Below are 23,378 nucleotides of genomic sequence, written 5' to 3' on the forward strand. Positions count from 1 at the left end.
ATAAAAATAATGATGTCGTTCTTTTTCACTTAAATTTTATTTCTTACAAATATGCGTAATATGCCTACCTCAATCAAAAGACGAAAGCAATCAACAGAAACTGGAAGGTCGATAGACGATAATTCATTCACTTCCGAAGGTAATTTGAGAAACTCTCCTGCAGAAAAGAAAGCGGACCTCAGCAGAAAAAAGAACAATTCAATTGTCAAAACGGCAAGCAAAGTAAAGAGGCAGCAGAATCCGATAAAAGCTGATGATAGTCCAGCAGAGATACCATTAAAAGCTATGTTAAATTATGTGATCCAAGAAAACGAAATGTTACTTGATGAGTTTTCCGTGACACAGCGCGAATTACGCAAATTGAAAACAGAAAGACGACTATTACTGGACGTTTTAGTGAAGAAAAATGGTTTATAAATAGATAATTATACATTACAAATACTAGTATTATTCGGTCTAATATCTATGAAGGAAAGAAATATCTAAAACTACAATAACTTATTCATAAACAGAACATAATAAAAGCAATACAACAATCTGCAATTGCTTATTGAGATTCATGGAGTTCTTTGGCAAAGGTTTCAGCTACAATCAAAGGAAACACAAGAGTAGCATCTGCATAAACTTTGACTGACCGACTGTCGGCTCTAATTTTACCCCAAGAAACAGCTTCGTCAGGACGTGCACCAGCGTCGCTTCCGTCGAATTCTTGAGCCGTATTAATATACACTGCGTAGTCAGCACCATTTCTCATCAAATTAGCATTACAGATATGATGTTTAATGACACCACCACCCAAGATAATCATACCAGTCTTTTTAGCAAACACAGCTTCATTATTCATAGCGCGGATATCAGCAGCAATATCAACGACTAAGCCAGGATTCTTATAAGAATGGAAGTAAATCATATCACCTAAAGAACCGTCTGTGATAGCAGGACAATAAACTGGAATCTTATTCTTTGCTGCCCAGTAGTAAATGCTGGATTCATCATTAATTTCTTTGCCTAATCTTTCAATCATCGTAGAGGGTGTCCAGAATTTGTTTTCAGACTTTTGTTCTTCTAACATCTTGTCAAAAATAGGAATAATCCAATCTTCAAATTTACAGTAGTTGTTGTTAGGCACTAAAAGATTGCCAATACGATTGAGACCTTGCTTTCTCAACTCACTGCCCTTCAAGTTGAAATCGCCGAGGTAAGTGGGAGCTAAGCATTTGATAAAATCTTCCTCTACACCGCCAGCGGTAGCTACAAGAACATCCACCATTTTGTGTTGAACAAGGAAACGGATGATTTCTCTTAAACCTGAAGAGACCAAGTTGGATGTGAATCCAAGAAAGATTTTACACTTTGTCTGTTTACGCTTCTCAGGGTCGAGATATTCTTTAGCTTCATCTTCGTTGATAGGATCATCAGACAGACGCCATCTTCTCTATTTATGATTGATTGAATGAAAGTGAAAATCTTCATTAGAAAGTGCCTAGAGATTTGCAATGAAAAGATCAAGAATATGGATTTTTTACCATTTCTTTAACAATTTCAATGGCTTCACCAAGACTACTTCCTTGGTATCCGATTTTCTTGTAGCTGTTCAACAGGTCTGAAAGTGACAGCTTCTTATTGAAGTCAGGTCCTTGAATCAAGACAGAATCATCGGGCATTTCTACTGATTGTACAAAAACAGCATCCAAAGCTCCTGTAGGCTGTGGTTGCTGTTCATTGCTGTTTGACATCTTCGCGAATAGTTTGTATTAAAAGGTTGAAAAGAATAATTAAACAGATAATGTGTGTTGATAAAACTTTTTCCCTAAATGTAATCTGAACTCAGTCACAAGCGGGAGCAAAACTGTGAAACACTGAAAGAAAGATCTCCTGATTTTCATACGTTCGTTACTTTGTTTTCATTTCTTTTTGCCTTACCCCACTTCTAATAGATGTTATAATAGTAGTCCAACACAAAAGTAATAAAGCATGTTCAAAGAACAAGGTCGTCGAGTTGTTGTTGCTACCACTATAATTATATTGTATATAGCCATTTGCAATAATAGCAGTCGTAATTATGCACAAAATATTCTATCTCTGCTCATGCTACCAGCGATCAGTTTCATATCGCTTTTGGCACTGAACTCAATAGTACTCTTTGTCTATGTCAAATATTTTATACCATCCAACTCATCTACAATTTTCCCATCAGTTGCTGCTAATCAAAAGACAGCAGCACAATTTAAACCTATGAAATTTACTCATAGATCAATATGGCTCAAGTTACAGCAGGATTTTTTTGAAGGTTCTTCAACAAGTGAAAGCCTCAAGCAACAGTTAACAGAAAACAATGAGATAAATGCAGCCTTAAATAACTTTTTGAAGTATATCATGAGAGATTTTGTCGAATCTTGGTATAGCAAGATCTCACCACCAACAACAACAACAGCATCGACTGCTGATATTAATGCTAGCGACAACCATGATATTGGTTTCCCAGGCTCCGTTGAATGTCTTATACGTTCAGCTATAACCAATATCATTCATCGGGTTGAACAAACGGATATTTTATACGTCATATTAAACAAGGTGATACCAAAGATAACCTTTCATATGTATGAATTCAGAATGGCTGAAACATCTTTACATACGACGACCAACCATTCTGCTGGTGATCATAACAGTAGTAATAGTTTTACGAACAAGCACCAGCAATCATCAGCACAATCGTCTACATTAACATCAAACAATAAAATGTTACCAACAACGGCAGACAATATGATCGATGATTTATTCCTTGCTTCACGGTTTCGTTCTGGTCAGTTGCATAAAGCACTTACGAGTGGAGCAGTTGTTACCACTAAACCTACAGAAATTGCCTATTTGAGAGAACTAGTTGAACGGCTATTGCCATTCATTTTCGATGCAGCGAGTCTGAAAGAAGAAATAGAGTCTGAACCTGTTAAAATCGTACTACGTGAAATTTTGGCGAATTCTGTATTGCAGCCTGTCATGAATATGTTAGCTGACCCTGATTTCTGGAATCAGACAATTGATGCATATGTAGGGTATCATCATCTTTGTTTATTTTACCATGAACGTTCGTATTCATTAATTCGTTCATTTTCATTCAAAATTCGCTAATTTGATATATATATATATATATATATAGCTAGGTAAAGCCATTATCGAACAGAAAATGGTAAAGCAGTTACGTGAAGTACTGGATCGACATTCTACACAACAGCTACAACAAGATTACTGGGATGACGAAAAATCGATATCAGATAAATGGCTGAATAATTTGACTACGTTAAATAGAAACGAAAACAAAAACAGCGATAACGGCAGTGCCAACAATATAGATGGTGATCTACAGAAGACACAACTGAAACGTCAACATATTGAAATGTCCAAGGCTTTTTCAGATACAGAGACTATTCCTGCTCATTCCAGAGGCTCTGGCAATAGCAGTGACAGCGACTATAATGATTTGGACGGTACCGAATATAAGACTGAAAATAGTGTTGGAAGCCTTTTGCACATTTTTAAATCAGTTTTTGATCCAGTTTCCTTGAACTCAACGCCATCAACAGCTGCTGTAATAAAAACAAGTAAACGTAATGGAAACGAATATCGGCAATTTGGTATTGGTGGTCTACCTATAGGAAAACAACGCTCTTTCCAGGATTTAATGAATATGATACAGGAAGAAAGGAAACTGATTGATTTAAAGAGAGTAAGAAACGATATTGTTACTCAAATTCGAAAAAGAAAGGCACAGATTGGTAATTACAGTTCAATCGCAATTTGGCTGTTTTATCTCGATAACATAATGCTTACTTGAGGAAAGTAAACCATGATATAGCTGATAGGGATCCCGAAGAGATCCTTGATGGCGAAAAAGTAGAGGACATAATGACATACTTGAGCAGGCTAGATGTTGCTAAAAAACGGGTAGATAAGCGTATTGCTTTTCTGTCAGGTGAACAAAACGGTAGCTTTGTAGGTATAAGAAATATAATGGTTATGTCCATTGAGACGATGCTTTGTAAAACACTTTATTCTAATCATTTGTGTAGAGAAATTCGACATCAAAACTGTTTAGTATGGGATCTCAGAAACGGAGTGTCGCCTCTTATACTTCTCCTACCAGTATTAGGTTCTCGTTAAAGGATATACTGACAAACACAGCTAGTCTATCGTATTTTATGGAATTTATGGATCGTCGCGGGGAAATTATCAAACTACAATTCTGGCTTATTGTTGAAGGGTTTAGCAATACAGATCTTTCCGCTAGTAGAAACCAACAAAGACAATTTTTGGACGATGTGAAAATGGTTTTCGAAACATATTTTACAGAATTGTCTCCTCATCGAATACATATTGCTGACCAACTAATTACAGATTTAAAAGGTATAATACAAACAGCAGAGAAAAGCTATGCTAATGAAGATGATGCTGCACAAGGATTTACCAGTCATATCCATGAACTTCGATTACGGTTGTTGCGAATTCAGCAGTATATATTTAGAGAAATTGAGAAGGAGCATTATCCTTACTTCAAGAGATCAGATCTTTATTTTAAATTTCTTTCTTCAGCGCCCAATATGATATCTGCGAACGCAATAGACAATGTAAACATAAGCAATGATACAGTATCATCGACATCACCCCCCAATTCTAGGCGAAGTTTAGATGAGAGCGAACTCTACAGTAGTCAGATTGATGTCGCAGCTTCGAAACGCCCCTCATCATTGCACGAACCATCAATAACATCAACTCAGTCACCTTCGTCTTTATTGCCCCAATCAAGTATAACTACTACTGCTCAAGAATATTTTTTGAAGAACGGAACGCCACAACCACTGTTGTCACAATCAGATAGCAATCAACTAACAGGGAGAAGTAACCAGAAGCAGCGTGATCTACTCATAGCATCAACACCATCGATATCCACCAATATAAAAAATTCTTCTTTAAAATTTAACTATTTTTCTAGCATGTTCCCTTCGCCATTTAATTATCGGCGACCTCGGGCTAAGTCCTCAACCTCCCTTACAGCACCCTTGTTAAGCCCCCCAACTAACGGACAGAAACATGCTGACAATCAATCCATATTATTCTTTGAGAAATCATCAGAAAATAGGGAGGAAGAAGAGCTGCAGCAACAAGCTCCTCACTTACCAAGAACATTATCAAAACGAACTTCACTTGTACGCAGCAATACGGTAGATGCTGTAGAGGCCGAATTACGGTCCATTCTCGACAGCAATAGTATTGCAAACATAGCATTGAATGAGGACGATGTTGAAACTTCAAGTAAATCTTTTACGAAAAAAGGTAATCTTCTTGAACAACAAAGCGTAGAAGATTCTATTATGCGAGCCAAGAAACCCACTTCTTCTTCTTCAGCATTCAGTTTGTGTGGATCTAAGGCTAATATAAAAGCAGCTACTGCTCTACCAGTGCAAAATATATCTTTTTTACCCACTTGGACATCAAATGGTGGTATAGGCACTGAAAATGAATTTAAGCATTATTCTCTAGAAGAAATAGCATCTTCCAAAAGCAATGGACCATTTATCTCAACAATGAAACTGGAAACTGACACTATTAATCGAACTACTGATAGTCCAACTGAGAACGACAAGCACCCATCACCTGAAGTAGATGCGAGTACCATTAGTGACACAGACAATAGCAATATTCATTTGGCACCACCCGGCGACCTTTTGCTTGCTACCAAAATTGGACAACTAAATGAAGAAATTGAAAAATTAATTGCACAGGAAGCGATTGTCGATGCTTTGGTCGCCAAAGCAGAAGAGCAACAAAATAAAGTAGAAGAACTACGTATTCTCAAAAAATCAAAAAGTATGTTCCGACAAGAAATACAACAAATGCAATATCAAAAATCCCAATATCAACTGCAAGAGTCCGAAAATGTTCTTTTACCCCAACGTACTCAAGTGCATATTACCAGTGCTACTATAGGCTCAGACAAGAATGGCGATTTTGCATTATATATTATTGAAGTGCAGCAGCTTTCTTCTTCAACGACATCCATGAATGCAGAGGAACAACGTTATGCCTCGGGAGGTTGGATCGTTGCTCGACGCTATAGTGAATTCTTTGCTCTACATCAAAAACTTAAAGAGAAGCATCCAGTTGTCAAGTCGTTCGAATTTCCGTCAAAACAATGGCCCTTATTTATGAAGTTGCAAAAATCTTTTGTAGAAGCCAGACGTGTGAGTCTAGAGCGATATTTAAGGACATTGATGGCAGATCCAGAAATCTGTAACAGTCAAGAGTTCCGCGCTTTCCTGTCACAACAAAATATCTATGTGCCTGGTCCGTCCACTGTTACCTTTGAAAACAGCAACGTAGGAAAAAAAAAGCTTCAGCAACGATCACCATCGACGAAAAATAGGACATCTTCCTCAACATCTTCCCTACAGTCACTATATTGTAGTAAAACTGGCCAACAGCTTTCTACCAATTCATCACCATCAATCCAACATTTACAAAAATCTATTATTGCTGATAACAATAACATGCAATCACAGCAACAGCAGCAACAGCAATATCATTCAAAAGGCTTCATGCGCCAAATTTACAAAACAGTAGCGGCAGGGATTGATGATATCCTCATCGCACCTTCAATGTTAGATCTAATTACACAACGTTTAAGTGAACAAGTTGTTATGGAATTCTCTTCTCTATCCATCGATAACAGAGAACAGCAGCCTTCAATATCCAGTTCGACTAGCTCTAGCACAAGTTCAGTTCGCAGTAATAAAAAAACGATACCAGCAACAATTACAGAGCCTTCTGTTATGGTGGAGCCTACAACAACGACAGGAACAAAGGCGGAAGGAACCGCGCACTTTACAGAATCACTTTGCGATCTATTTATAGAGATGTTTGAATTGAAGGATAAGACAAATTGGTTACGAAGACAAGCAATTGTAATCATCATTCAACAAATTTTGGAGGGAACAATTGAAAGGTGATATTATCTGAACCAGATGCATTCCGAACCTGCTTCACTTATTAGGATCCATGCTTAACAGTTAACCTTTAACCTATCTCTTTACTTCAACTTAGAAAACTGAAGGAAGCGATGACGCACCTTCGATCTCCATCTATGATCTTATTATATTTAAACAAGGTTATGGATGGCTTGTGGCCAAATGGGGAACGTATGGCAAGTAAAGAACCAAGAACATTAGAGACAAAAGTACAGACAAGGGACGAAGCAAATCGAAAGTTATCCACTTGGTTACCAGGTCTATAACGCCTTAACTATACACATTTTCTTTTTTAAATCCTTCGAATACTGACCCTCTTCTGCTAATACTGTAATATAGACTTACTGGGGAGTACCGTGGGCAGACAGAATGCTAGGAAAGGCGCAAGACGGTTATTCTCAGTACTTCAGAATAAAAGGCTCAACCAAGATCTTGTTTATAATTTACTAGATGAAATCGTTTATGCACTATTCCCTGAATTACAAGCAGAAACAACGACAAATGCCATATAATGTACACACTTTTTCTCATAACATCAATATAGAGTAGTTAGGCTACGAATACCATTTAGTCCCCATTCGTTAATTTGTTTTGTGCTTTGAATGCATAACATCATACAATACGTGATAATCTAATACAGATAGGCAGCGCTTGTGAATTTGTTTCAACATTAAGGACCCATTGAAAAACATACGCCCTACTTTTTTTTTACCCCTTTACATGCCATTTAAAATGTAATAACAATTACTTTATAAAGTTGCTGACAATTGACAAACAGATAATGCACATGTGGATGGGTGGAAATTATAGTATAGACAGTACACGTGTTACACTGAAGAATAACAGTATCTTAATCAAACAACCGAAGTAATAAAGGCAAGTCTTGGCTTAAGGAGTTACTTTATAATGTTATTTAAATCGTATATGTATAAGTAAAGTTGAACTGAATAGTAAATAAATATGATATGTGCGAGAAAACAAGCAAAATTAAGGTCACCGGAAGTGAAACCGCTAAGTTTGAAAACAATAAAGCGACCGGTAAAGCAACCATCAGCGCATTTGACAAGACACAATAACATGTGAGGACTGCATCCTTTGACATTCGAGGCTTGATTAGCTATAACTAAAACCTCTTATTAGAACGACTATACAAATCCAAGGAAGGTGCTTCACCAAATTTTGTCATTGCTGAGATAAGCGTTGATAAAGCAGAAACCACTAGTAGTTAAATACACAATACGAACAAGTACGACTTCCATTAAGGACCACTTCACATTACCCAAGTTATATTGCAATTGAAGCTGACTATTATGAAGCCAAGCAATTTTTTATCGTGTTTTAATGGTTGATGGGAAACTCCTCTTTCTCTTGTACGTCAAAGGTCAATACACATCACAGTGATTGTTGAACTAGATAACGGCAATAGCAAATTTGAATTTTTAGGAGCAATACATAAGAACATAAACAATTCACTTGACAATAAATCTTTTGTAAATCATCGTATTGTGGATAAGATATGTCAGCAGATACGTTGTGCTGATCATAATGTAGAATAATATCTTGCTAAAGTCTCAATACAAGTAATTGATGTTCGTTCATTAATCATACAGTGTTTTGCTTTGGCTATTAAGGGGATAGCGTGCAATACACCACTTACGAACATATATTAGTTAAAACGCATTCATTCTATCCTTTGAAAAGAGACTTTTGAACAGAAGCACTATTCCTCAGAAAAGATGTAGCTACAAAAAGGAAAAGCGTTGCAACCCTCACATTGCTCACTAGGGCAATTGATAATCAAGAATTTTGTCCGTTGAGGAAACAAAAGATAAAGATGATCTTCCTCTTTAATCTACTTAATGAGTGTGTGCCTTTCTTGTACTATACAGACGGGGCTAATATTATTTTTTTCTTTTTTGGTTGGAATTACTACGCTATCAACTTAATACTTTTGTATCTTCGTTCTCCATGTTTTACTTAGTTTTCGTAGATCAAAGAGTGGATGGTATGATCACGAGCTACAGTTTTGACACCGCGAGGGAACCATAAAGCGATTTCCTTTTCAGCGTTTTCGACAGAATCAGAGCCGTGACAGATGTTACGACCAACCTCGATACAAAAATCACCACGGATAGTACCGGGAGCAGAAGCCAAAGGGTTGGTTTCACCAAGCATCTTACGACCAATCTTGACAATATCCTTACCAGTCCAGACCATACCGACAACGGGACCAGAGGTCATATAATCGAGTAATGAAGGGAAGAAAGGCTTGGACTTCAAGTCGCCATACTATACAATTTTACAAACGTGTTAGGCACAGTAGATTTAACATTTGTTCGATCAAAAGCGTAGCCTTCATTGATATACTTCAAGTCCTTACTACACATATTTATAGATCGTATATCCCATTACTTACATGTTCTTCAAGAATTTCACGTGTGGGATGCATGAGTTCGAGAGCAGTAAGTTGATAACCACGTTGCTCAAAACGCTTGATAATTTCACCGACAAGGCCACGTTCAACGCCATCAGGCTTAACCATAATATATGTACGTTCCATTTTGTATGAATTAATGTCAAGTATTGAAAAGAAAGGTTAAAGAGAAAAAGAAAAAGCGTTCCAACTGGGGAAGGGCCTGTGTTTGATTAGATTGAATAGAGAAAATTTTTCTTGAGTTGGTGTAACACGCCTTCTGTTTGTGTGTAACTATCAGTAACGTGCTTGTTTATTTTAATTGACAGGTCTGTCAAGTCGAGAGTTTTCTTACCCCCCTTCATCAATCTTTTAGAAGAATAGTGCTTATTGTGCACGGCATCGTGAACCAAAGTGTAGACGCACGCTCAAACTCTTTATCATTCTTTTCGTCAATAGATAGAAGTATGCTATTTAAGAGAAAGTCAAACGGGTAAGAGACTTCACAATATAGACCTTTTTGCAAGTTGTTGAGGGCAGTTTTATGCAAGAAAATGGGAAATACTATTCAAGACATCAATTGAATTTCTAAGCTTAGGCTTCAGATACGTTGTTTTTTACGCTGACTCCCTGTTTAGTAATCACTCCAATCAAATGCGTAGTTTCTAAAGCAGAATCAATACTAAGCTACATTTACAGCAGTCTGATCTGAGTTGGACATCTAGGTCAGTTCCTGTTTGATTTGAGCGATCATTATTAATTCTTCCATTTAACGGTTTTCGGCAAAGTCACAGATGTGTGATAGGTAAGGAAATACATCATTATATGGAATATACTCTTTCTTCTTCCCTGCTTCTTCTTTTTGGACCTTATTTATCATCCATCGTTATGCTTTTGCCTCCACTCAACTTTAACAAATGGCTCGAAGAGCATTCAGAAAAGCTACAACCACCTGTGAACAATTACCTTTTATACAAAGGAAACGATACAATTATCATGGTTGTAGGCGGCCCGAATAAGAGAACAGATTATCACATAAATGAAACAGAGGTATTGATGCCCTTCAACCCGCCCGCACATATACATACATATACAGGCATACACATAAAACAAACTTCATGGGATTCAAACACAAAGATAACGAACTTGTGTAAATTTAAACAGGAATGGTTTTATCAACTGAAAGGTGACCTTTTAATCAAAGTGGTCGAAGATGGCGAATTTAAAGACATAGTTGTAAAAGAAGGAAGCATGTTTCTTCTGCCTCGTAAGTAGAGAGAAATTAGCAAAAAGGGGATTCTTTAAGGATTTACTCTTCCCTACGCGTACACATACAATTTAGCCAAGGTACCCCATAATCCTATTCGTTACAAAGACACTATAGGATTGGTCGTTGAACGGGTCCGTTTGCCTCACCACATAGGTATATAACATGAATCAGACAAGAAAAAACAAACTTGTGTAACTCACTTCCTTTCAAAATGACTAATCTTTTTACTGGTTTCAATGTATGTGTAGATAAGTTAAGATGGTACTGCGAGAAAGATGATTGCCATGAAATAGTTTATGAAGAATCATTCCATTGTGTGGACCTTGGAACGCAATTAAAACCAATTATCGAAAAGTTTCATAATGATGATCAGCTCAGAACATGCAAGAAATGTGGCCACCTCAACTCGCACAAGTAATTTTAAGTCACCAAAACCAATTTAAGAACAAAATATATGTCATTGAATCACAAATAAAAGAAACAGAATTCCTACATTATTACATTTAAGCTTGGCAAATCTAATCTTGAAGAAAAGAAGACCTGACAAGAGATTCAAAAATGGTAGAGATTGGGATGTTTCGGAATAGTAAACTAACCGAGTCCATCGACCAATGGCATAACTTGATGAAAGACATGAGATTCATCTAATCAATTCTTAGTGAGGATAGCCCTTATGCTAGGATTATGAATGCAGTTGTTTCACTCAATAAATGGTTTGAAGATTTTTACATTGAACGGTACGAATGTTAGAAATCTTAAAAGAAAAGAAGAATGTATCCTTTCGCAAGATACTCACTCATCCGTCATCCAAAAGCAAAAAACAGTCAATAAAAAAACCCAGACCGTATAGCATAGAATGATAAATGGAGTAGGACGGGCATAAATATCTCGAAAACTGCGTCTTTTTAAGATACAACAGGTTTTAACATCCACATGACTAAGCATTGGTCTGCTCAGGGCACTCCAGCTATTATGACCACTCCCAGCAATAAAGCATTTTCACATACAGTTCTTTGGTGCAATTTCAGCCAAATTTGTTGTGTCAATGGAACTCAGAAATCCTCAAAAGTACTCGTCAAAAAAGTAAAGGTTAATTAACATAAACCGTAAAAGAAAAGTACCATTTAAGTCAAAAAAGAATGCTCCTTGAGTCGCTGTCACTGGCTATTACATAGATTTTACTTGAAAAAGCCATGGATGAAATGGATTGCGTTTGTGAGAAGAGAGGATACTATATAATGGTAGATATTCACCGGCCAACAGAAAAAGGTTATGAAAGCGTTTATCTCCTGCCTTATTCTCCCAGGCTTAATCCTATTATCATTTAACCAAAGTAAGACTCAGTCAGTTAACCGTGAGCATCTTAGAGCATTTGCACAACTCAGCGACTGTGGAAAATCTATTTGATAAACTTTTCTTCTGCCAACCATTTTATCATATGCACTGTGCTTTCAACCTCAATCTCCACTTAAGGATAATTTTGTTGTTCATTTAACAACAATAAGAAGTGTATTGAGATTTCTTCAAGAGGATAATATTCTTACTTGCTAGTACTTGATGAATTTCAGTTTGCAGCAAGTTAAATCCATGCTTGCCTGCTTTGCTTTTACACACCTCTATGCATTTTTCCAATTTTGCTTTGGTTGTAGATAATGAAGAAGGTGACTCATTATAATCGCGACTAGCTGATGAAGAAGGAGAGAGGGAAGCAGTGACAGATTCGGCAGGTGCAGGCTACATTATTAGAAGTGTAATCACACCATCGTTGTGCGTGTGTTTACTTGGTCTCGCTGGAACCTTCATGTAACTGGCAGACTAGTTTACATACAGAGCGTTCGCAAGACGTAACTTCTGGTGGATTGTAATGATCTGTCTGAGGGAGCTGGTTTTGATCAGTACAGGTTTTTGTAAATGCTCTGCTGATACTATACCTGGGACGGCAATTTCAATCTCAGTATGGTTTTTTTGGCTGTATTGTTTATTGTCCAAATTCTGTCTCGTTCTTCGTAATCGACTTTTGCAGTTGGGCTTGAGCAAATAGAGAGCTGAGATCTGGTACTGTTTTAGACGTGTAATTTGTTTTCGTAGAGACATAGTATTCTGTTTTGAATTTTCTCAACACATTTGACATAGCATCATCATAAGTGGTGTATATTTCAAACCACGTAGTGATGAGCTCTTTATGATGATCGTCGCTGTTTGCAAACCAGTGTAGAGTGGATTTGAATTTGGATTTTCCACAGTAATTTCTTAAGAGCTGCAAAAAATTATTGTTCAAACACTTGAATTAAAAAAAAAACAACCAAATTATGCTTACCTTTTGTTAAATCAGCCATGATAATAATATTGGTAAATGAGGAAAGAGGAAAAAATTAACCGCACGAAGTAGTTTATAGGTAAGTCTTGTGATATTTGTGGTTGTTATATTTTTTTAGTGAACGCGACTTAGAAATAACTATAAGGTGAAATGAGTCTCCTTTAGTCTTTTTATTATACACTGAAAATCAGAGAGGGGAGTGTTCATGACAAACTGAATGTTTGTATTTGACAACAAAAGAAAGAAGGAAGAGAGAAGGAGTTAAATACTCGTTCCTGAAATTATCATCGAATAGGAATGCAGCATTATGTATACGTATGTCTCTAGAGTACAAGGTGACGTGTACTAAGTGTTAATATGATTCTATGATCATAATACGTGTCTAGTATTTGAAGTTGTGGCTAATTCGTCTTTATATATTTTAGAAGGTATGGAAATACCACAAGTCTTGTTGCCAATTTAAAGAGCACCGCCTCTAGCCCCATATGAATAAGTTGACTTATTGTTGGCGTTACACTTCGAGCATAATGCATCTAATATCGGCGATAGGAGATCAAATGATCCATTCTACGATCTACGACGTTTTTCTTTCAAAAAAAAGTTTTTTATAAACGTGTTGATTCAATTAAACAATGTTTAACAGATCTTCAAGGGCAAGGATATTAGACGTTCACTACCAATGATTTCGAAACCACCTTCTCTTTGAGATTGGTTTCACCTTGGCAAAAAGGCCTACTTCTTGGTTCAGAAAGTATATGCTTAGACGCAACACATTGCACTACAAATGTTGACAGAGGTATCTTATATATCGTCAGTCGTCATCCTATAACAGGAAAAGACTGCCCAGTAGCATTCTTTTTCACCAAAGATCATTCAATGTTGCCCATCCGAAATTTTCTGTAATTCTGGCGGTTCAGTCTTCGGTTCAATGGGTTGAAGAGGATCCCTATAGGCACGGGCACGGCTGAATTTGATGCCATAACAGCCGTTTATCCCAACGTGATAATGCAATGATGCCTGTTTCATGTAACAAGAATATGGATATCTAAAATCCGTGAACTGGGCAAGCTTGAAAGTTCAGTTTTAAATTTACAAGCACATAAATCACTTATGATGAACTTGAAGAGATTAATGGGGGAGAACGAAACATATCAGTGTTTATCACAAACATTAGAGAATTCATCCAAGAATTTCAGATATATACTGAATTCTTGGAATATTTTAAAAGAAAATACCTTGAAAACGATGCTTTGTGCGATGGTCTGCAGCTTTCCAATCACAATTATTCGAGACCAACAACTATGTGGAAAGTTGGCACAATTAATTTCGTTAATCGTATGTTACACACTATTGTGAATGATATATTATCGGATTACATCCAAAATATCAACAGAATGTATCTCAACATCGGTGGAATGAGCCCAGAAGAAAGAAGACGTTCCCGCGAAACAAATGCAGAAGCCACAATTGAAGCCATCATTTCAACGTTGGTTACTGAAGTAACTGATCTTGGTCAAAATAATCAAAGTACTGGTTGTCGTGTATGCTCGTTTAGGAATCACATTATCAGTTATGAAATTATTGTAGCATAAGAGCAGATGAAGGCGTGTGATTGCGCAGACTTCCAGTTTAACGGAACCGCTTGCAAACACATATATCTTTCGAAAGGACTTTATAGAAATCTGCTTATCTTCGAGAGTGAGTTCACTTGAAGAATTCGACAAGTTATATTTAACCATTGTATACTAACGGTTCTTCTATTTAGATATGACTTCTGAAATACAATCCACGGGCTTACCAGTCATTGTTAAGGAGGCTTCACTGTCTCAAGGTGGTCAAGTTGTCGGTTTCACTAATCTAACAGCCTCCATTCGAACTTCAAGGGAATAGTCGCATTAGTGAAGAACAATTTACAAATTTTAATACAAATATAAAAAATATCTTCAATATACTACAAACTAACAACAATACACATCCCAATATCAACCTGCGAATACATCGTAGCTAAACAAGCGTTACAAGTAGCAAATGATATAAACAACCTAAAAAAATTTCCTTCTCAAAAGAAAAAAAAAAAGAAGATGAGTATTGCGTTTGCTGTTGCTTTGTAGATTGGTAGAACTAATTACGGTTAGTAGTTTTGCCTCGTTATAATTGCAACCAAACTAATTTTATTTTATTTTTTTTTATTTTTTTTGTACTGTATACTTTTGTTGAGAAAACGAATAATAGTGAAATACCCAGTGCAATAGTAGAGGAATCCTCTTGCACCTGCCATGTTGCTCTGTAGGAGCTACTGTCTATCTTCATGTCAATGTCGGGCTTCCAAATCAATTCGAACTTACATTTGCAGGTGCTTCTATAAACGCTAAACAAATAACAAGATGCAAGTATTCTAAGGTGCCATAAAATACATGATGGGAAAAAAAGGGAATCCACAGTATGCCTGTTTTAATACTGCTGCTATATTCACTCTAGTCGAAGAAAAGATGTATAAAAGTTACCACTCAATCATAATTGGCAAAAGCACACCAGTTCTAACGTTAATGCCGTCTCTTCTGGTTTTTTGGTCTTGTTTTTTTCTTAAAAAGCAGTGGATATAGTAAATCATGCCTACACTTTCGGTGGAATGCAACCATAATATTGCACAATAAAATATCTGTACAAGAAGGAAAACTAATTGCAAGAGTTTACATCATATGCCGTATACAGATAAATCAATTGACATCCAACAGCTATTCTTAATGAACGACAAACAAGTCATCAATAATGATACCTTTCAACAGTTGAATCACAATATAAGCATCCAGATATTATTCATTCATTCATACGGAGCGATGGGGTGTATGATTATATTAGAAGAAAATGAACAAAATAAAGATACATGAATGATCTCTATCTCCAGCTGTTCCTCTTTGAGGGCCCATATAGAAGGGAAATGACTGTCTGAATGCTTTATTTAAAGGGTTCATTGTATTCAATTTCAAAAGAGTACTTTTTACATGGTGTGTCATGTATATGTACATACCAAGGCACTCTATTATACGTATTGTTGGTAATATGGTTTCCCAACGCATGGCTTTGCCCGATTATCTTTTTCGAAACCGGAAAAATAGAGGTAAATCTTTATTCCGTTTTCTGATATTGATCTTTGAGGAATTACTTAATTCACCAAGTAGTTTAGTCACAAACATGTACCGTTATCGCTTAAGTGCTTATTGAACGATTTCCATTAGTGATAGCAACTTGTATGAAAGATGTGACTGATTAAATGGCATCTTCTTAAAACATGGGATTTATAATGCTCAATTATGATAACATAAGACTGTTATCAATGCTACGGTTGCTGGTAAATTAGACAGATTTCCAATTTGCAGCAAATTTGAAAACTCTGGCAGAGCTGTTTTTCTCCTGTGTGCCACCCGCTATTCTTTGTAGAGAAACAAAATTTTCACTCAAAAGTAAGCTAAGAAAAAAGCAGAGAGCAGTTGCTAAAGGTGATATCGTTGCATGAAAAGAATACTGTACGAATGAATAAAGGGGTAGACTTCTTGTATTACCAAATTGATCTTCAATCAACTATATTATAAACGTAGAGGTAGTACTTACTGAAATTAATGACTGTATATGTTACTGTTGTTCCTCAATGTGTTGGTTTTAATTTCTATGAGCAGCATTTCTTAAGTGTGTATTTATATGTTCTCAATAAGTATGCAACAACGGCATGCATAAAGACATCAAAGGCATCGCGTTAATATTTATCATGTTTCTTCAGTACGAATATTTGTTGCGATCACTACCGTCTCTTACTGTGGCAATCATTTCCGACTTGTTTTAAAATATTGAATGAAGGATCAAACCTTTATCACCAAAAATTGCCATTAGTGTCATTGTCGTTTTTGAAATTATTCACTGTATTGACAGGCTAATTTTCATTTTTCGGCTATTTTATTGATGACTCTCGAGAAATTGCTCGCCATCCAGCTATTGCTTACATAAACAGTCACTTTGACAGAAAAAAAAAAAAACTAATTTTTTTATGATTCTTTTAAAACCTTTACCCTTTCATTCGGAACAGATACTCTAGACAATATACCGAATTGCCACAATGCCCATGGACGCCTCTAAATGGATCGATGTCACAACCGATAAGAATCATTATTCTTTAGATCACTTCCTTATTCCTACTCATTACGAAAAAGATGTCTCCTCTATTCTCATTCCTCACGGTGTCATTATGGATCGTGTCAATAAATTAGCACGTCTTATTGTCGACGAGGCCACAGGACCTTTAGTTGTTTGTTGTATTTTAAAAGGAGGACACCAGTACTTTGCTGATTTGGTCAATGCTGTTAAAAAGTTGACAAATAAAGAGGGAAAGACAGTTCCTTTAAGTTTGGAGTTTATTCGTGTCAAGTCTTATAAGAATGATAAGTCAGAAGGTGTTACTTTATCTATTTCTGATGATGAGTGTAAAGAGTTTCAAGGAAAGGTAACGATTACGAATGAGATTCTATTCCGAATAAAAGCGACCATCTACTGACCATGTATCTCCAATAGAATCTCTTGATTGTGGAAGATATTATTGATACTGGAGCTACTATGGTTCGATTGCTAAAGAAATTGGAAGAGTTTTCACCCAAATCTATCAAAGTGACCAGTTTGTTGATCAAAAAGACACCAAAAAGCAATGGTTATATTCCTGATTATGTTGGATTCTCTATTCCAGACGAATTTGTTGTTGGCTATGCGTTAGATTATAATGAATATTTCCGTGATTTAGATCATATTTGTGTCATTAGTGTAAGTTGTAATGGACTGTATCTGGGTGGAGTTTCATAAATCTTACGAACTTTTTGTTTTCTCAACCACAATAGGATCATGGAAAGAAAGCTTATGCTGTCTAAAAAAGAATTTCGAATTACCTTGTATCATAGTGTTGCTTATTTTATAACATATAGTAAAATATATGTGTATCTGTTTATTGTTTTTCTTGTCGTATGTATTATTGTAATACTTTCTTTGATAGAGAGTAACAAGGGGTCATCATTTTCAAATATAATAAAAACAATACTGGGTTTTTTTTTTGTGCAAGAATTAGTAAATTTATTATTAGCAATGGGGTTGTATTATAGCTTAATTTTATGTTTGTTATCTAAAGATGCAAAATTGGTGTAAGATGGATATGATAGGTATTATAGCTTAAAACAAACGTAGCTTAAAAGAAAGAAAATAAAGAAGGTAACATAATGGTGTAGTAAGAACATGAATATGAAATAGCCGGCTTGTTTCATTGTAGGGATGCATAAAATATTATAATGTAAAAAGTTAATGATATGGAGAAGAGAAATTACATTAAAAGAAGAGCAGGGTCTATGAATTGAATATAGTCAAAATATTGTTGTTGTTGTTGTTGATGAGTCAATAATGGACAAACGTTATCTGTATCATTCATCATGAAAGGTTGTTGAGGCTGAGCTGTATTGATAAGTGAGAATTCTGGCCAGCAGAAATCTTGAGTATTATTGCCATTGACGGGAGTTGTAGTAGTGGCAGCAATCATAGAATGATTAAATTGGAAGTAGTCTGTTGGTTGTTGTTGAGAATTTTGGTAGTTTGGAGGGACGGACTCTGATGAAGTAGGTGAAAGGATTGTAGACATGATAGGGTCATTGAAACTGAAAGGTGAAACGGATCTACTTGTATTACTCAATGTGGATGCATCATCGACAATGGAAAAGCAACAAGGACTGGATGCACTTGAAGGTGAAGCAGATGACTCACTGTAAACGTCAGTGAAAGGACTTACAATTTGTTGTTGTTGTTGCTGATTTGTAGAGATGGTATTGTAAGGAATTGATGAATAATTGAAATAATCGATGCCATCGAACATGCCAGTAGTAAAAGAGGTAGTTTGAATAGTGGCAATAGGGGAGGTAGGAGCTAGATCGACGGACTTCTTGGTTGATGACTTCTTTGATTGCTTGGTGACTATAGAAGAAACAGGACTGATTTCGTCGAGCACAGTAGAATCTTCAAAGATCAATTCCAACAGCTCATTATTCTCTTGTACGCGAGAAGTGAATTGTTCTGCTGTATTTCTACGTCTATACATACGTTTTGGTGTGTTCTTCTTTTTAGGAGTGTATTTATAGTCGGGGTATCTGTATATCAAAAAAAAAAAGAAAGTTAGACTTAATATAAGTGTATTTAGCAGAATGAGGGAGACTTACAACTTGCGATGTTCTTGTTTGGCACGACGAGCTTTCTCAACGTAAGGCTTCTTCTCTTCATCAGTTGCTTCTTTCCACCATTTTGCGATAATCTTCGAAATATCACGATGATTGGCTCCAGGGCATTTTTCAACGATCTCCTTTTGCTTATCCAATCTGTAGAACAAAAAGCAGTTCAAAGGTCGTGGGATTGCAGCAGATTGATATTGGTGTTCTGGCTGATTTCTAATAGACTTGGGCATTATAAAGATTTAATTTTGTATTGAAATTAAGATATGGAAGAGGTATTTTTGGTATTAGGTATATAGCTTTTCTATTTTATGTTTTTCCTCACCTTCAAATCCATGGCCCTATTTATTTGAATTAACAATTCCAAAAAGTGATCACCCATCCAATCAAAAGCACTTTTGGTGAGTAGGCAACCTTTTTTTCCGCATACAGAATATAAAAAAAAGCGCCTTAATTATCGTTAAACCCCTTTATTGAAGTAACCTCCCAAGATGCATGCTTCTTTTTTTCTTTTTTGTTTATTTCCCTGGGAGCCAAAGGCCCTTTTTTTTTTTTGCCCATCTTATGTCCTTATATGGTCAAACACCGCAAATTGTAATGGAAAGTGGCTTCAAGTACCTATTTTGAAAGTGCTCCTATTTTTCGATCAAGTTTGTAGCTTAGTTTATTTTTATTGTCAAGTAACTACTACGTTTATGACATTTGGTTTCTCCCTGTTAACCAGGATCTCCTACTTTGCTTGAGGCTACCGAGTTTTATAAGTGCAATTTACAGATTTCGTCATATTAAGGTCGTTTCTCTCCACATAGTAGTGCATCACGGACCTGACCATATGAAATATTTCTCACTTGGCGAGTAACGTGCATTCCTTTTTCCATTTGTAGCATCTTCCGATGATACTAACACGCTCTTTGTCTGTATAATGTGTTGCAAAAAAAAAAATGTATTTTGACAGTAAGATGTTCTTTCCAGAAGTTAATTGACACTCAAGTATCACACAATTCCATTGATCACAAGATTTACACATAAAAACCTTCCGTGCTGGTCTATGTAATTGTTTGTAAAATAGTATCCGGTAATAGGTTAATTGTCGAGTTATTGAATCAAAAGATGCCTTTTCTTTGTTGCTTACAGAGGGCGTTCGCGCTTCATAAAAAGAAGACAGAAATTCTCAATATAGAAAAAAAAAAAGAGTATGTGCGGGCCAACTTTAATGAATCTTCCGTCCACGTTTTTAATTATTATACAAGGTGCATGCCGAAAGCCGTGCATTCTAAGAAATGAGAACAGACAATGAAATCTAGGCTTATGTATGCATGGAATTCGCTCTTCTTCATCGAGTAAGCAGGAAGAGCAGCTATTCTCATGTCCTTATTGAAGGCCTACTGCTCCCCTTTTCGCTCTCTTACCGTGCTCCTCGCTGTAACTCCCCGATAATGCCCTATGTTATCAAATAAACTTGCATGAAGCTTATACAACAGAAGAACAGACATTTCATTATATTTGATTTAATATGCTTCATTAAGGCACAGTATTATCTACGCGAGATTAAATTGTCATTGTCTGTTCTCTCCGGAGCCTTTATAACTATAGCCTTCCTTTTTGTTTACTTTGGCAGGATAACATATTCCGTGACAAAAAAAAATTTTTTTTCTGGTTCCTTGCGAGTTACCATTGTTCTACCAAATCCGCAATACAATATTCAGCACAATGAGTAACAGAACGACATTCAGAAGTTTATGTGATGTGGAAAGAATTTTTAACCGCTATTTTTGTTCTTGATTTCAACAATGTGTCTCAAGCAGAATACATTATGATCGAGATGTGCGAGCGTATTAAAACTGTTGTAGTATGGAATAACTGTTGCCTCCTTTTAGTTAATGGGAATATTCAACAGTTTTCGGCATCTTCCTTTCCTTTTCACAGCCCTTTTGACCGTGCATTCTATGCCTTGTTCTGTTCTCAAACCATTAGCTGTGCATGTTATTCTCTTTATCGTCAATTTAGTAGCTTTTTACACTCTTCTATGGTAGAACAATACACCCTGAGAAGCCTATTTATTTCTTTTTGAGGAAATCAAACCTTTGTATGTGCTTAATATTCCGCAACAATAGCTATTACTTTTAACGCGCGCTCGCTTACCGACCGCTTTGGCCATACCCAAGAGAAAATAAAGTCCTAAGGATGCGAGGAAGGGGTCTTTTGTATTACCTTTGAAAACAGAAGCTTTTTGTTTGTCTTTTCTAGTTTTTCTTCAAAGTGAGAAAGAGAATAATAACAGATGAATGTTGAAAATTCAATTTGCTTGCATTCTGAATATTGAGAAGTGATTAATTTCACAATTTTGACTATAAATCGATATTCCAAGATCACATTCATATCATTACCACATTGTCATAAAAAAACAGCCTCATGACCTGTTTCGAAGGGCAGTACAATCTATGAGGGTTGCTATTTTTGGGCATATGCTTCGTCAATCTGATGGAATCTTAAAGCAAAGAGTCCTTATTTTCTGGTTTTTGTTGCCAATGGTCGACGAATGGTATCACACACGTTGTAATACTATATCATTAATATACTGGAGTAACAAGGAGCATAGTATAAATATTTTTTTTGAAATGTGCTATAATCATATTCTGAGCTATTACATTCATATTTTTTCTGTCACTCTTTTTTTCGAAGGATCCGTATACTAGCGTTAACATAAGTACATGCATCTAAAAACCATCTTTTTATTTAGAAAATTAAGATCAAGATAACACAGCAAGAAAGTCTTAGCAGTGATGAACATATGACTCAATAGTCGCACTTATTAGTCTATACTGAAATACTTTCGGTGATGCTATGCTCTCCAGCCGCATTATGAACTATTTAACCCCCCCCCCCTTCAGCAACGAGGGTCCGTGTTATTTCTTAAACTCACTAAAAATATCTGTGCATTCGGTGAAGGACGTGTTGTAGGCGCGATGCAGTCAGGAGCTATACATTAAAAGCGTGAAGTCCAAACGGCATTAGAAGCGCCTGTGCATTACAGTTTGAGCAAAACGTGCTACTAGGTGACTACTTACGCCAACTGATTCTTGGAGAACTAGGTTGGTCATGTTGTTGTAAAGATACTTTGGAGAAGAGGCGATAGGGGGAGGGAAAGGGGCAAAGTTATGACTATTAATGAAGAGAAAGCGTTAAATACTTTGTATAACTCGAACTACTGAGGAGTGTACGAAAGTGATTCTAAATGGAAAAGGGACTTTTCTCACATTTAAAGCATTTTGTGACCATATATAGTCAATCACCGGCGAAACCACTTTCTGAAGTTTAACTATAAGTCCTCGAGCATAAAGGAGAAAGAAGCGTGTGTGCTTCATCCCTGAGTATTTTTAAGGTTGTTGCTAAAGACTTGTCCTTTTTGTTCTCTTTTACCATAAAAGTAATTTTACGAACATTTGGTTTGTTGACCTTTGATTAGCAAATCTCCTTAATGATGATTTAGAACAATTTTTATTCCTTCTTTGCTTTATAGACTCACCAAAGACTCTCCTTACTAGGCCAACCACGGAAATACTCACAAAGCTTAGTTGTTTCGTAGCTATGCTTATCGGCAGTCATAAATATTTCTTCGATAGCCGAAAAGATGAGTTGGATTTCCACCTTTGACAGAACATTTAATGGACACCCATTTCACAGGAACCGTCGGATAGTTTAGTTGTGCTTTCAAAACAATAACTTATTGAATTTAAGCTTTTCTGAATAAGCTTTGTTTCTTATTGATAAGTTACTAATGTGGCGAAAACCTGGTTATATGGGCTGCATTTATATAGTACGCTATGGCCTGTTGCCTTTTCAAATGGCTGATCATTTTCGTTGCCTAGTCTTATGATTAAACGACTACGGCACAAGGTTATACTCCCTCTTTTAGTGCAAAGCTCCTAGTGATATTACAGGCATTGTCAATAATCCTTCGATATAAACCTATATGTTCACTCTTACAGAAGTATAGAAGCATATACTGCGCCTAAAATAAAGCATCGCCTAAATCAATCTGTTAACTACTCTTCTTCTACTGTATAAATGTAATATACGTAGTGAGATCATTTACCAAACTTTGTTTTGTCTATTG

General features: G+C 36.2%; 13 protein-coding genes across 13 annotated transcripts; 9 read left to right on the forward strand and 4 right to left on the reverse strand.

Moving 5' to 3' along the window:
- Nucleotides 1-51: 51 nt before the first annotated feature.
- On the forward strand, nt 52-417 carry BDF20DRAFT_917299 (uncharacterized protein; the record flags this gene model as incomplete). Its single annotated transcript, XM_053084549.1, has 1 exon — nt 52-417. One exon carries the CDS (start codon nt 52-54, stop codon nt 415-417), a length of 366 nt encoding a protein of 121 aa, XP_052931259.1.
- On the reverse strand, nt 70-2,042 carry BDF20DRAFT_206952 (deoxyhypusine synthase). Its single transcript, XM_053074919.1, has 3 exons — nt 1,924-2,042; nt 1,527-1,821; nt 70-1,435 (listed from the first exon to the last, which is right to left on the reverse strand). Exons 2-3 carry the CDS (start codon nt 1,734-1,736, stop codon nt 548-550), a joined length of 1,098 nt encoding a protein of 365 aa, XP_052931260.1. The 5' UTR covers nt 1,737-1,821; nt 1,924-2,042; the 3' UTR covers nt 70-547.
- On the forward strand, nt 1,896-7,600 carry BDF20DRAFT_207199 (PXA domain-containing protein). Its single transcript, XM_053074921.1, has 6 exons — nt 1,896-3,048; nt 3,158-3,773; nt 3,839-3,990; nt 4,068-5,328; nt 5,401-6,997; nt 7,096-7,600. The coding sequence occupies exons 1-6, from the start codon at nt 1,975-1,977 to the stop codon at nt 7,283-7,285; spliced, it is 4,890 nt and encodes a 1,629-aa protein (XP_052931261.1). The 5' UTR covers nt 1,896-1,974; the 3' UTR covers nt 7,286-7,600.
- Nucleotides 7,601-8,828: 1,228 nt separating this feature from the next.
- Nucleotides 8,829-9,696, reverse strand: BDF20DRAFT_991687 (nucleoside diphosphate kinase). The gene is made up of 2 exons (XM_053085356.1): nt 9,436-9,696; nt 8,829-9,308 (listed from the first exon to the last, which is right to left on the reverse strand). The coding sequence occupies exons 1-2, from the start codon at nt 9,577-9,579 to the stop codon at nt 8,997-8,999; spliced, it is 456 nt and encodes a 151-aa protein (XP_052931262.1). The 5' UTR covers nt 9,580-9,696; the 3' UTR covers nt 8,829-8,996.
- Nucleotides 9,697-10,320: 624 nt separating this feature from the next.
- Nucleotides 10,321-11,120, forward strand: BDF20DRAFT_829130 (RmlC-like cupin domain-containing protein; the record flags this gene model as incomplete). The annotated part of the gene is made up of 3 exons (XM_053078295.1): nt 10,321-10,699; nt 10,739-10,855; nt 10,951-11,120. 3 exons carry the CDS (start codon nt 10,321-10,323, stop codon nt 11,118-11,120), a joined length of 666 nt encoding a protein of 221 aa, XP_052931263.1.
- A 101-nt stretch (nt 11,121-11,221) lies between these two features.
- BDF20DRAFT_207110 (uncharacterized protein) lies at nt 11,222-12,183 on the forward strand. The gene has a single exon (XM_053074920.1). The coding sequence runs from the start codon at nt 11,636-11,638 to the stop codon at nt 11,798-11,800; it is 165 nt and encodes a 54-aa protein (XP_052931264.1). The 5' UTR covers nt 11,222-11,635; the 3' UTR covers nt 11,801-12,183.
- On the forward strand, nt 11,881-12,030 carry BDF20DRAFT_829084 (uncharacterized protein; the record flags this gene model as incomplete). The annotated part of the gene is made up of 1 exon (XM_053078292.1): nt 11,881-12,030. A coding segment is annotated over one exon (150 nt), but the record flags the coding sequence as incomplete, so codon positions are not given.
- Nucleotides 12,184-12,507: 324 nt separating the features above from the next.
- On the reverse strand, nt 12,508-13,552 carry BDF20DRAFT_991690 (uncharacterized protein; the record flags this gene model as incomplete). Its single annotated transcript, XM_053085357.1, has 2 exons — nt 12,508-12,959; nt 13,460-13,552. 2 exons carry the CDS (start codon nt 13,550-13,552, stop codon nt 12,681-12,683), a joined length of 372 nt encoding a protein of 123 aa, XP_052931266.1. The 3' UTR covers nt 12,508-12,680.
- Nucleotides 13,553-14,154: 602 nt separating this feature from the next.
- Nucleotides 14,155-15,080, forward strand: BDF20DRAFT_1004573 (uncharacterized protein). Its single transcript, XM_053074665.1, has 2 exons — nt 14,155-14,717; nt 14,785-15,080. The coding sequence occupies exon 1, from the start codon at nt 14,321-14,323 to the stop codon at nt 14,609-14,611; it is 291 nt and encodes a 96-aa protein (XP_052931267.1). The 5' UTR covers nt 14,155-14,320; the 3' UTR covers nt 14,612-14,717; nt 14,785-15,080.
- BDF20DRAFT_898755 (uncharacterized protein) lies at nt 14,347-15,095 on the forward strand. The gene is made up of 2 exons (XM_053082632.1): nt 14,347-14,717; nt 14,785-15,095. Exons 1-2 carry the CDS (start codon nt 14,618-14,620, stop codon nt 14,907-14,909), a joined length of 225 nt encoding a protein of 74 aa, XP_052931268.1. The 5' UTR covers nt 14,347-14,617; the 3' UTR covers nt 14,910-15,095.
- Nucleotides 15,096-17,081: 1,986 nt separating this feature from the next.
- BDF20DRAFT_898756 (phosphoribosyltransferase-like protein) lies at nt 17,082-18,116 on the forward strand. The gene is made up of 3 exons (XM_053082633.1): nt 17,082-17,511; nt 17,580-17,822; nt 17,897-18,116. The coding sequence occupies exons 1-3, from the start codon at nt 17,128-17,130 to the stop codon at nt 17,924-17,926; spliced, it is 657 nt and encodes a 218-aa protein (XP_052931269.1). The 5' UTR covers nt 17,082-17,127; the 3' UTR covers nt 17,927-18,116.
- A 1,039-nt stretch (nt 18,117-19,155) lies between these two features.
- On the reverse strand, nt 19,156-19,494 carry BDF20DRAFT_829150 (high mobility group box domain-containing protein; the record flags this gene model as incomplete). Its single annotated transcript, XM_053078298.1, has 2 exons — nt 19,156-19,183; nt 19,253-19,494. Coding segments are annotated over 2 exons (270 nt in total), but the record flags the coding sequence as incomplete, so codon positions are not given.
- A 1,485-nt stretch (nt 19,495-20,979) lies between these two features.
- Nucleotides 20,980-21,689, forward strand: BDF20DRAFT_898759 (uncharacterized protein). The gene is made up of 3 exons (XM_053082634.1): nt 20,980-21,324; nt 21,404-21,573; nt 21,649-21,689. Exons 1-2 carry the CDS (start codon nt 21,006-21,008, stop codon nt 21,433-21,435), a joined length of 351 nt encoding a protein of 116 aa, XP_052931271.1. The 5' UTR covers nt 20,980-21,005; the 3' UTR covers nt 21,436-21,573; nt 21,649-21,689.
- The last annotated feature ends 1,689 nt before the right edge of the window (nt 21,690-23,378 follow it).

This window comes from Mycotypha africana (assembly GCF_025528875.1).
Source record: "Mycotypha africana strain NRRL 2978 chromosome Unknown BDF20scaffold_14, whole genome shotgun sequence".
In the NCBI taxonomy this organism is placed as follows: domain Eukaryota; kingdom Fungi; phylum Mucoromycota; class Mucoromycetes; order Mucorales; family Mycotyphaceae; genus Mycotypha; species Mycotypha africana.

Excerpts from the sequence above, each read along its gene's own strand:
- BDF20DRAFT_206952 (XM_053074919.1), bottom strand. The coding sequence starts at position 1,736 with ATGTCAAACAGCAATGAACAGCAACCACAGCCTACAGGAGCTTTGGAT. Across the intron at positions 1,436-1,526 it reads TTGAAATTGTTAAAGAAATG|AGAAGATGGCGTCTGTCTGA; the intron begins GTAAAAAATCCA and ends AATCATAAATAG.
- BDF20DRAFT_207199 (XM_053074921.1), top strand. The coding sequence starts at position 1,975 with ATGTTCAAAGAACAAGGTCGTCGAGTTGTTGTTGCTACCACTATAATT. Across the intron at positions 3,774-3,838 it reads AAAAAGAAAGGCACAGATTG|TAAACCATGATATAGCTGAT; the intron begins GTAATTACAGTT and ends ACTTGAGGAAAG. Across the intron at positions 5,329-5,400 it reads TAAATCTTTTACGAAAAAAG|CATTCAGTTTGTGTGGATCT; the intron begins GTAATCTTCTTG and ends CTTCTTCTTCAG.
- BDF20DRAFT_991687 (XM_053085356.1), bottom strand. The coding sequence starts at position 9,579 with ATGGAACGTACATATATTATGGTTAAGCCTGATGGCGTTGAACGTGGC. Across the intron at positions 9,309-9,435 it reads GTGAAATTCTTGAAGAACAT|TATGGCGACTTGAAGTCCAA; the intron begins GTAAGTAATGGG and ends AAAATTGTATAG.
- BDF20DRAFT_207110 (XM_053074920.1), top strand. The coding sequence starts at position 11,636 with ATGACTAAGCATTGGTCTGCTCAGGGCACTCCAGCTATTATGACCACT.
- BDF20DRAFT_1004573 (XM_053074665.1), top strand. The coding sequence starts at position 14,321 with ATGTGGAAAGTTGGCACAATTAATTTCGTTAATCGTATGTTACACACT.
- BDF20DRAFT_898755 (XM_053082632.1), top strand. The coding sequence starts at position 14,618 with ATGAAGGCGTGTGATTGCGCAGACTTCCAGTTTAACGGAACCGCTTGC. Across the intron at positions 14,718-14,784 it reads AAATCTGCTTATCTTCGAGA|ATATGACTTCTGAAATACAA; the intron begins GTGAGTTCACTT and ends TCTTCTATTTAG.
- BDF20DRAFT_898756 (XM_053082633.1), top strand. The coding sequence starts at position 17,128 with ATGCCCATGGACGCCTCTAAATGGATCGATGTCACAACCGATAAGAAT. Across the intron at positions 17,512-17,579 it reads GTAAAGAGTTTCAAGGAAAG|AATCTCTTGATTGTGGAAGA; the intron begins GTAACGATTACG and ends TATCTCCAATAG. Across the intron at positions 17,823-17,896 it reads ATCATATTTGTGTCATTAGT|GATCATGGAAAGAAAGCTTA; the intron begins GTAAGTTGTAAT and ends CAACCACAATAG.
- BDF20DRAFT_898759 (XM_053082634.1), top strand. The coding sequence starts at position 21,006 with ATGTGGAAAGAATTTTTAACCGCTATTTTTGTTCTTGATTTCAACAAT. Across the intron at positions 21,325-21,403 it reads CCTGAGAAGCCTATTTATTT|CGACCGCTTTGGCCATACCC; the intron begins CTTTTTGAGGAA and ends GCGCTCGCTTAC.